The sequence below is a fragment of the Macaca mulatta genome, chromosome 8 (assembly GCF_049350105.2).
Source record: "Macaca mulatta isolate MMU2019108-1 chromosome 8, T2T-MMU8v2.0, whole genome shotgun sequence".
NCBI classification, from domain to species: domain Eukaryota; kingdom Metazoa; phylum Chordata; class Mammalia; order Primates; family Cercopithecidae; genus Macaca; species Macaca mulatta.
The window spans coordinates 24,963,277-24,974,305 of record NC_133413.1 but is presented as its reverse complement, the minus strand read 5'-3'; the positions used below and the strand labels follow the sequence as shown (position 1 = coordinate 24,974,305).

At 46.9% G+C, this 11,029-nt stretch overlaps 1 protein-coding gene across 2 annotated transcripts in view; it reads left to right on the top strand.

The window, feature by feature from the left end:
* Window positions 1-9,335: 9,335 nt before the first annotated feature.
* TNFRSF10A (TNF receptor superfamily member 10a) overlaps window positions 9,336-11,029 on the top strand; it is a 34,618-nt gene continuing 32,924 nt past the window's right edge. The window contains exon 1 of one of the 2 annotated variants that reach the window (XM_015144975.3): window positions 9,336-10,078. In XM_015144975.3, coding sequence (XP_015000461.2) covers window positions 9,773-10,078 — 306 coding nt within the window. In that variant the 5' untranslated portion in view covers window positions 9,336-9,772. The remainder of the gene's footprint in view (window positions 10,079-11,029) is intronic. The other variant, XM_077943245.1, reaches the window with a different exon arrangement.

Below are 11,029 nucleotides of genomic sequence, written 5' to 3'. Positions count from 1 at the left end.
CAATAGGTGTTTGTCAAATCTAGCTTGTCAAAGGCTAGATTTGTCAAAGGTGAGGAGCATGTCCACTCAGAATCCCTTTATGGTTATTAAGTATGGACCCAGAAAATCTGAGACAGGTCTCAGTTAATTTAGAAAGTTTATTTTGCTGGCTGGGTGTGGTGGCTCACGCTTGTAATTCCAGCACTTTGGGAGGCTGAGGTGGGCAGATCACAAGGTCAGGAGATCGAGACCATCCTGGATAACACGGTGAAACTCCATCTCTACTAAAAATACAAAAAATTAGCGGGGCGTGGTGGTGGGCGCCTATAGTCCCAGCTACTCGGGAGGCTGAGGCAGGAGAATGGCATGAACCTGAGAGGTGGAGCTTTCAGTGAGTGGAGATCACACCACTGCACTCCAGTCTGGGCAACAGAGCAAGACTCCATCGAAAAAAAAAAAAAAAGTTTATTTTGCCAAAGCTGAAGATGTGCACCCATGAAACAGACTCAGGAAGGCCTGATGACATGTGCCCAAAGTGGTCAGGGCACAGCTTGGTTTTACACATTTTAGGGAGACATGAGATATCCATGCGTATATGTAAGAAGTACATTGATTTGGTCTGGAAAGGTAGGACAAGTTGAAGCAAAGGCAGGAAAACTCAAAGTGGAAAAGGGATGTATTAGGGTTCTCTTAGAGGGACAGAACTAATAGGATATATATAAAGAGGAGTTTACTAAGTATTAACTTACACGATCACAAGTCCCACAATAGGCTGTATGCAAGCTGAGGAGCAAGGAGAGTCAGTCCGAGTCCCAAAACTGAAGAACTTGGAGTCTGATGTTCATGTTCAAGGGCAGGAAGCATCCAGCACAGGAGAAAGATGTAGGCTGGGAGGCTAGGCCCATCTCTCCTGCTCATGTTTTTCCGACTGCTTTATATTGGCTGGCTGCTGATCAGATTGTGCCCACCAGATTAAGGGTGGATCTGCCTTCAGCAGCCCACTGACTCAAATGTTAATCTTTTTTGGCAACACCCACACAGACACACCAGGATGAATACTTTGTATCCTTCAATACAATCAACTGGACACCCAGTATTAACCATCACAGGGGGCTTCCAGGTCACAGAGAGGTGGGAGACAAACAGTTGCATTATTCTGAGTTTCCAATTAGCCTTTCCAAAGGAGACAATCAGATATGCATTTTACCTCAGTAAGCAGAGGGATAACTTTGAATAGGATGGGAGGCAGGTTCTGCCCTAAGCAGTTCCCAGCTTGAATTTTCACTTTAGCTTGGTGATTTGGGGGGGCCCAAGATATCTTCCTTTCACAAAGGATAGCCAGAAATGTGGAATTGACTTTGGAAGTGGGTAACAGGCATAGGTTGAAACAGTTTTGAGGGCCAGAAGAAGACAGGAAGATGTGGGAAAGTTTGTAACTTCCTAGAGACTTGTTGAATAGCTTTGACCAAAATGCTGATAGTGATACATGGATAATGAAGTCCAGGCAAAGGTGGTCTCAGATGGAGATGAGAAACTTGATGAGAACTGGAGTAAAGGTCACTCTTGCTATGCAAAGAGACTGGCGTCATTTTGCCACTGCCCTAGAGATTTGTGAAACTTTGAACTTGAGAGTCATGATTTAGGGTATCTGGATGAAGAAATTTCCAAGTGGCAAAGCGTTCAAGAGGAAGTAGAGCACAGAAGTTTGGGAAATTTGCAGACTGACATTTCAATAGAAAAGAAAATCTCATTTTCTGAGAAGAAATTCAAGCTGGCTGCAGGAAGTTGCATAAGTAATGAGGAGCCAAATGTTAATCACCAATACCATGGGGAAAATTTCTTTATGTGCGCAGGGCGTATCAGAGGTCTTCACGGCAGCCTCTCCCATCACAGACCTGGAGGTCTAGGAGGAAAAATTGGTTTCCTGGACCAGGCCCAGGGTCCCCCTGCTGTTTGCAGCCTTGGGACTTGGTGCCCTGCATCCCAGCCACTCCAGCCATGGCTAAAGGGGGCCAATGTACAGCATGAGTCATGGCTTCAGAGGGTGCAAGCCCCAAGCCTTGCCAGCTTCCACATGGTGTTGGTACTGCAGGTGTGCAGAAGACAAGAATTGAGGTTTGGAAACCTCTGCCTAGATTTCAGAGGATGTATGGAAATGCCTGGACTTCCAGGCAGAAGTGTGTTGCAGGGTGGAGTCCTCATGGAGAACCTCTGCTAGGGCAGTGCAGAAGGGAAATGTGGGGTCAGAGCTCCCATACAGAATAGGGGAACTGCATAGTGAATACATGAGAAGAGGGCCACCATCCTTCAGACCCCAGAATGGTAGATCCACCGACAGCTTGCACTGTGCACCTGGAAAAGCCACAGACACTCAACACCAGCCTGTGAAAGCAACCAGAAGAAGGGGGTGTACCTTGCAAAGCCACAGGGGCAGAACTGCCCAAGGCCATGGGAACCCACCTCTTGCATCAGCATGACCTGGATGTGAGACATTGAGTCAAAGGAGATAATTTTGAAACTTTAAGGTTTAATGACAGCCCTATTGGATTTTGGACTTGCATGGGGCCTGTGGCCCCTTTGTTTTGGCCAATGTCTCCCATTTGGAATGGGTATATTTACTAAATGCCTATATCCCCATGTACTTAGGAAGTAACTAGCTAGCTTTTAATTTTACAGGCTCATAGGTAGAAGGAACTTGCTTTGTTCCAGATGAGACTTTGGACTTGGACTTCTGATTTAATGCTGAAATGAGTTAAGACTGTTGCCAGGGCATTATTATGTTTTGAAATGTGAGGACATGAAATTTGGAAGGGGCCAGTAGAATGATATGGTTTAGCTGTGTCCCCACCCAAATCTCATCTTGATTTGTAGTGAGAGGTAGTTTAATCACGGGGGTGGTTACCCTCATGCTGTTCTCATGATGGTGAGTTCTCATGAGATCTGATGGTTTATACAGGGCTTTTCCCCCTCTTTGCTCTGCAATTCTCCTTGCCTACTGCCATGTAAGATGTGCCTTTGCGGCTGGGTGTAGTGGCTCACGCCTGTGATCCCAAGCACTTTGGGAGGACGAGGTGGGCGAATCACAAGGTTGGGAGATCGAGACCATCCTGGCTAACACGGTATAAATCCTCTTTACTAAAAATACAAAAAATAAGCCAGGCATGGTGGCAGGTACCTGTAATCCCAGCTACTTGGGAGGCTAAGGCAGGAGAATGGTGAACCCAGGAGGCGGAGCTTACAGTGAGCTGAGATCGTGCCACTGTGCTCCAGACTGGGTGACAGAGCAAGACTCTGTCTGAAAAAAAGAAAAAAAAAAAAGAAAAAAAAAAAGGATGTGCATGTGCCTCTCCTTTGCCTTCTGCCATGATTGCGAGGTCTCCTCAGCCATGTGGAACTGTGAGTCAATTAAACCTCTTTCCTTTATAAATTACCCCATCTTGGGTATGTCTTTATTAGCAGCATGAGAACAGACTAATGCAAATGGTTTAGCACCATCCCCATGGTGATAAGTGAGTTCTTGCTCAGTTAGTTCATGCAAGATCTAGTTGTTTCAAAGGGTATAGCATCTATCTCCTTTCTCTCTTGCTCTACTCTCACCATATAATGTGCCTGCTCTCACTTCACCTTCCCCCATGAATAAAACCTCCCTAAGGCTGCACCAGAAGCCAAGTAGATGCCAGTGCTGTGCTTGTACAGTCTGCAGAACTATGAGCTAATTAAACCGTTCCTTATAAATTACCCATATAGCAATGCAAATATGGCCAAACACAAGTGGTTATGAGATCTGTATCAAAAATCATTTGACCATATTTGTGAGGGTTTAATTTTGAGCACTCTATATGATTCCATTGGTCTATATGTCTGTCTTTCTGCCAGTAGCACACTACTTTGATTCTTATAGCTTGTGGTTAAGGTTTTTTTTTTTTTTTTTTGAGACGGAGTCTCGCTCTGTCGCCCAGGCTGGAGTGCAGTGGCCGGATCTCAGCTCACTGCAAGCTCCACCTCCTGGGTTTGCGCCATTCTCCTGCCTCAGCCTCCTGAGTAGCTGGGACTACAGGCGCCCACCACCTCGCCCGGCTAGTTTTTTATATTTTTTTAGTAGAGACGGTGTTTCACCGGGTTAGCCAAGATGATCTCAATCTCCTGACCTCGTGATCTGCCCATCTCGGCCTCCCAAAGTGCTGGGATTACAGGCTTGAGCCACCTCGCCCGGCCTGTGGTTAAGTTTTGAAAACAGGAAGTATGAATCCTCCGGCTTTGTTCTTCTTTTTCAAGGTTGTTTTGGCTGCTTAGAGTTCTTGAGATTCCATGTAAATTTTAGGATGGATCTTTCTATTTCTGCAAAAATACATCATTGGGATTTTGATCGTGATCACATTGAATCTGTAGATTGCTTTGAGTAGTGCTGGCATCTTAATATTAAGTCTTCCAATCCATGAACACAGACTGTCCTTCCATTTATTGATGTTTTCTTTAATTTCTTTCAGGAACATTTTGTAGTTTTCAGTGTACAAGTTATTTGCCTTGTTGATGAAGTCTATTCCTAAGCATTTTTTTCATACCTTTGTAAATGGAATTGCTTTCTTTTCTTTTCAGATTGTTTATTGTTGGTGAATAGAAAAGGAACTGATTTTTGTGTATTGATTTTTTTCTGCAACTTTTTCCAAATTTGTTTATTCATTCTAGCAGATTTTTGTGAAATCTTCAGGGTTTTCTATGTATAAGATCATGGCATCTGCAAACAGATAATTTTATGTCTTCCTTTCAAATCTGAATGAGCATGTTTCTCTTTCTGGCATAATTGCTCTAAGACTTCTTGTACTATTTTGAATAGAAGTGGTGAAAGTAGGCATCCATGTCTTGATCCTAATCTTAGACAAAAATCTTTTAGTCCTTCATCCTTATGTTAGTTTTCATTTTTCAAATTTTTTTTATTATGTCTATATAGTTTCCTTCTTTTTTTTTTTTTTTTTTTTGAGACGGAGTCTAGCTCTGTCACCCAGGCTGGAGTGCAGTGGCCGGATCTCAGCTCACTGCAAGCTCCGCCTCCCGGGTTCACGCCATTCTCCTGCCTCAGCCTCCCGAGTAGCTGGGACTACAGGCGCCTGCCACCTCGCCCGGCTAAGTTTTTTTTTGTATTTTTAGTAGAGACGGGGTTTCACTGTGTTAGCCAGGATGGTCTCGATCTCCTGACCTCGTGATCCGCCCGTCTCGGCCTCCCAAAGTGCTGGGATTACAGGCTTGAGCCACCGCGCCCGGCCTATATAGTTTCCTTCTATTCCTAGTATGTTGAGTATTTTCATCATAAGACAGTATTGAATTCTGTCAAATGCTTTTTCTGCATCAATTGAGATGAGTAGGGGCAACAAGGAGACCTTGTCTATGCTAAAAAAAAAAAAAAAAAAAAAGGCCGAGCATGGTGGCACACCTATAGTCCCAACTCCTGGGGAAACTGAGGTAGGAGGATTGCCTGAGCCCAGGAGGTGCAGGCTGCAATGAGCTATGATCAAGCCTTTGCACTCCAGCCTGGGCAACAAAGTGAAATGCTGTCTCAAAAACAAAAACAAACAAACAAAAAGAGATGAAGATTATGTGGTTTCTGTCCTTCATTCTGTTAATGTGCTGTATTACTTTGATTTTCATATGTTGAACCATGTCAGCATTCCGGCAATAAATCCCGTTTGATTATGGTGTATAATCCGTTTTTGTTTGTTTGTGTTTTCTGAGATGGATTCTCACTCTTGTTGCCCAGGCTGGAGTGCAGTGGCACAATCTCAGTTCACTGCAACCTCCCCCTCCCAGGTTCAAGTGATTCTCCTGCCTCAGCCTCCTCAGTAGCTGGGATTACAGGCACCCGCCACCAAGCCCGGCTAATTTTCTTTTTTTTTTTTTTTTTTTGAGATGTAGTTTCACTCCTGTTGCCCAGGCTGGAGTGCAATGGCGCGATCTTGGCCACCACAACCTCCGCCTCCTGGGTTCAAGTGATTCTCCTGCTTCAGCCTCCCGTGTAGCTAGGATTACAGGTGCGTGACACCGGGCCCAGTTAATTTTGTATTTTTAGTAGAGATGGGGTTTCTCCATGTTGGTCAGGCTGGTCTCGAACTCCTGACCTCAGGTGATCCGCCAGCCTTGGCCTCTCAAAGTGCTGGGATTACAGGTGTGAGCCACTGCCCTCGGCCTAATTTTTGTACTTTCAGTAGAGGTGGGGTTTTGCCATGTTGGCTAGGCTGGTCTTGAACTCCTGACCTCAGGTGATCCACCTGCCTCAGCCTCCCAAAGTGCTGGGATTATAGGCGTGAGCCACCATGCCCGACCGGTGTATAACTTTTTTAAAAATGTTTGATTCAGAGTCAGGCATGGAGGCTCACATCTATAATCTCAGCACTTTGGGAGGCCAAGGCAGGTGGATTGCTTGAGTCCAAGAGTTTGAGACTAGCCTGGGCAACATAGCAAGACTCCATTTCTACAAAAAAACAAGAAATTAGCTAGGCATGGTGACATGCAGCTGTAGTCCCAGTAACTTGGGAGGCTGAGGCAAGGGGATAACTTGAGCCCAGGAGTTCAAGGCTGAAGTGAGCTATGATCAAACCACTGCTCTCCAGCGTGGTGACAGAGCAAGACTGTCTTTAATAAATAAATAATAAATAAAAATCGATGAATGTTAGATTTAGTTTGTTATTATTTTGTTGAAGATTTTTGCAGCAAAATGTATAAGGGATATTGGTCTGTAGTTTTCTTTCTTGTGGTATCTTTGCCTGACTTTGGTGTAAGGACAGTGTTGGCTTCACAGAATCATTTAGGAAGAGTTCCCTCCTTTTCACATCTTTGAGAAAATTTGCTGTTGATTTTTCTTTTTTTCTTTTCTTTTCTTTTTTTTTCTTTTTTGAGACAGAGTCCCTCTCTGTCGCCAGGCTGGAGTGCAATGGTGCAATCTCTGCTCACTGCAACCTCCGCCTGCTGGGTTCAAGCGATTCTCCTGACTTAGCCTCCCGAGTTGCTGGGACTATAGGCATGCACCACCACACCCAGCTAATTTTTGTATTTTTAGTAGAAATGGGGTTTCACCATGTTGGCCAGGATGGTCTGGATCTCCTGACCTTGTGATCTGCTCACCTTGGCCTCTTAAAGTGCTCGAACTACAGGCGTGAGCCACCGTGCCCAGCCAATTTTTCTTTAAATATTTGGCCGGACACAACTCTGGTCCAGGGAAGTTTTTGATTGTTGATTCAATCTCCTTCCAGTTATGTCTGTTCTCATCTTCTGTTTCTTATCAGTACTGGTAGGTTGTGTGTTTCTACAAATTTGTTCATTTTAGCTAGATAATTGTGTTTTTTGGCATACAGTTTTTCATAGTACTGTCTTCTAACCCTTTTTATTGCTATAGAATCAGTAATAATGTCCCACTTTTATTTCTGATTTTAGTAATTTGAGGATTTTAATTTTTTAATAAATTAAGTCGAAGATTTCTCCATTTTGTTAATCTTTTCAAAGAATCAACCTTTGGGCTTATTTTCTTTACTGTTTTTGTATTCTCTTTTTTAAAATAATCTCTCCTCTATTTTTTAAAATTTCCTTTGTTCTGCTACCTTGGATTTAGTTTATTCTTCCTTTGCTAGTTTCTTAATGTGTACATTGTTTATTTTAGATCTTTTTTCCTCTTTGATATAAGCATTTACCATGATAACATGTCCTCTTAGCACTGCTTTTACTGCATCCCGGAAGTTTTAGTATGTTGTGGTTTTTGCTTCACTTATCTCCAGATCTTTTCTAATTTCTCATATGAGATCCTCTTTGACTCGTTGGTTATTTAAAAGCTTGATTTCTACATGTGTGAGTTTACTCTTTTCCTTCTGATGTTGATTTCTAGTGTCATATTGTGATCAGAAGTTTTAATTTCAGTTATTTTAAATTTATAAAGAATTACTCTGTGGTCTAACTTATGGTTTATCCTGGAGAATATTCCATGTATCTTTGAGAAAAATTGAATGCTTCTGTTTGTGGTGAACTGTTTTTTATGTCTTTTAGTTTCCATTAGTATATAGTGATGTCCAAGTACTCTACGTCCTTATTTATCTTCATTCTGATTGTTCTATTTTTGAAAGTGAGACAATTGAAGTCTCCAACTATTATTACAGTAGTGTAAATTTCTCCCTTCAATTCTGTTTATTTCCTGTTTTATGAACATGATGGATTGGATAAAAGGAATTGAGTGAAACAGAACTTTTAGTGGGAGGTTTTATTTTTATCTGACTAGCAGTTAGGGAGTGTTTACTGTGTCCTGTAGCTATTGGTGTCAAAGGATAAAATTTCTTTTTCTTTTCTTTTTTTTTTTTTAGACGGAGAGTCCCTCTGTTGCTCAGGCTGGAGTGCAGTGGCTCGATCTCTGCTCACTGCAACTTCCACCTTCTGGGTTCAAGCAGTTCTCCTGCCTCAGCCTCCTGAGTGGCTGGGATTACAGGCATGCGCCACCATGCCCGGCCAATTTGGTTTCTTTTGTATTTTTAGTAGAGACAGGGTTTAAGCATGCTGGTCAGGCTGGTCTCAAACTCCTGACCTCGTGATCCGCCCACATTGGCCTCCCAAAGTGCTGGGATTACAGGTGTGAGCCACCGCGCCCGGCCGAAAAGAAAGTATTTTCAACAAATAGTACCGGAACTCGGTAAAATATGGAGAAAAATGAATATCAATCAGCGTCCCCTTTCTCTTACCCACTCCTCAGCCCCAAGGTCGCCCTGGGAACCCTTCGCAGGCAGGACCGTGACTCGCCTGGCTTTCGGGAGGCTGATTTTCCGCTCCCTGGGCCCGCGAAGCGCTGGGTGCGGAGGAACTGCTGGAAAGGACCTGCCTCCACGTGGGACTGCCGCCAAGTCGCATCCCTGTCATGCACCAGGTAGTCCCCCATGGTTTAAGAACTCTCAAGACTCTTTAACAGGTTAGGAAAATCCAGAGGAAAGGCAGAATTGGGTCCCTCGGGCTTGCCTGACACCAGGGACAGTGGAGTTGAGGTGACATTTCACTGGCATGGAAACCTGAGACCAATAGCAGGATGCGCCGGGCTCGGTGGCTCACGCTTGTAATCCCAGCACTTTGGGTGGCCAAGGAGGGCGGATCACGAGGTCAGGAGTTCGAGACCAGCCTGGCCAAAACAGTGAAACCTCGTCTCTACTAAAAATACAAAACTTAGCTGGGCGTGGTGGCGGGCGCCTGTAATCCCAGTTACTCAGGAGGCTGAGGCAGGAAAATCGCTTGAACCCGGGAGGCGGAGGTTGCAGTGAGCCGAGATCGGGCCACTGCACTCCAGCTAGGCGACAGAGCTAGACTCCATTAAAAAAAAAAAAAAACAAAAAAAAAAACGCAGGATGAATCACTCGCCCGGTAGTGACGGAAGAGGCCGTAGAAGCCTCTTAGAGGCCAGATTCCGCGGTGGCGGCCTCTGTGCCCTTCATTCCGCTACCCATCCGTCCACCGAGTGCCTGCTAGTAGCCAGGAATCCGGCCACGGAGAGACTGAGGTCGACTCCCGACCGAGAAGCCTTGCGCTGGGACCAGTCGTTTTGACAGTAGCAAAACGACTCCGAATGCAGCAGCATCCACGCGGCGGCCGTGTTTGAGGAACAGAAGCTGAGGGCGGCGAGGGCGGCGAGGGCGGTCACAGAGGAAGGAAGTTCAGGGTTGGCCAACAGGAGCCGCAGGTGCCCCGAAAAGGGGGCGGGGTCAGGGGTGCCCTGAACTCCGAATGCGAACTTCTGTCTTATCACAGCCAAGCACGCTGCTTCTTAGATTGACCTGGCAGGATGGCGCCACCACCAGCTGGAGTAAAGCTGGGCGCGTTCCTGGCAGTGACTCCGAATCCGGGGAGCGCAGCGAGTGGGACAGAGGCAGCCACAGCCACACCCAGCAAAGTGTGGGGCTCTTCCGCGGGGAGGATTGAACCGCGGGGCGGGGGCCGAGGAGCGCTCCCTACCTCTATGGGACAGCAGGGACCCAGTGCCCAGGCCCGGGCAGGGCGCGTCGTAGGACCCAGGTCGGCGCAGGGAGCCAGCCCTGGGCTCCGGGTCCACAAGACCCTCAAGTTTGTCGTCGTCGGGGTCCTGCTGCAGGTGAGTCCCCATCGCGGTCCTGCCTGGGGAAAAGCGCGCCTGGCACCGGGAGGGGGCAGGGAGAGAGGGGGACACGGCGGGGGTGCCTGGCCCTGGTCACTTGTGGCGGGGCATGTCCGGGCAGAGGAGTCCGTCGTCGAAGTCCGAGGAAGAGCGGGGTCCCCGGGGCCAGGCAGGAGCGGCCGGGGCCTGGAGGGAGCAGAGCCCCCTCCCGCAAGAGTCTGGGTCCGGGGACTCCACCACGTTGGCCGCTGCCTAGCGCGGCTCCCTGCTCCCCACACTTCAAGATGTATCGGGACGTTTCAGAATCGATAGAGCTCAAGTGTGTAAACTTCCAAGCCACCTCCGAGCCACACCGGCTGCGTGAATGGGGAGCACCATTCTCCTCCCCACTCCCTCATTCCCTCCCCACCCCCATCCTTCTTTTCTCTCTCTCTCTCTCTCTCTTTTTTTTTTGAAACGGAGTCTCGCTCTGTCGCCCAGGCTGGAGTGCGTTGGCGCGATCTCGGCTCACTGCAACCTCCGCCTTCCGGGTTCAAGCGATTCTCCTGCCTCAGCCTCCCGAGGAGCTGGGACTACAGGCGCCCGCCACCACGCCCGGCTAATTTTTTGTGTTTTTGGTAGAGACGGGGTTTCACCGTGTTAGCCAAATCCGCCCGCCTCGGCCTCCCAAAGTGCTGGGATTACAGGCGTGAGCCACCGCGCCGGGCCCTCCATCCTTCTTTTCTTAGACAAATCGGTTAAACACGCAGCCCGGCAGAAAAAGTAACTTTCTCTCCGCTGCTTGTTTCTTCCGTTTCGAGTCCACTAAACACACCGGCAGCAGTTTCCTGCCAGCCACTTTCTTGCACATCAACAGGTACAGGGCAGTGAATTGACCACCAGGCAGGCAGCCAAGACCGGGGCACGCCCTTCCTTCAGGAGGCAGCGTTTCCTGTGAAAGCAATCACT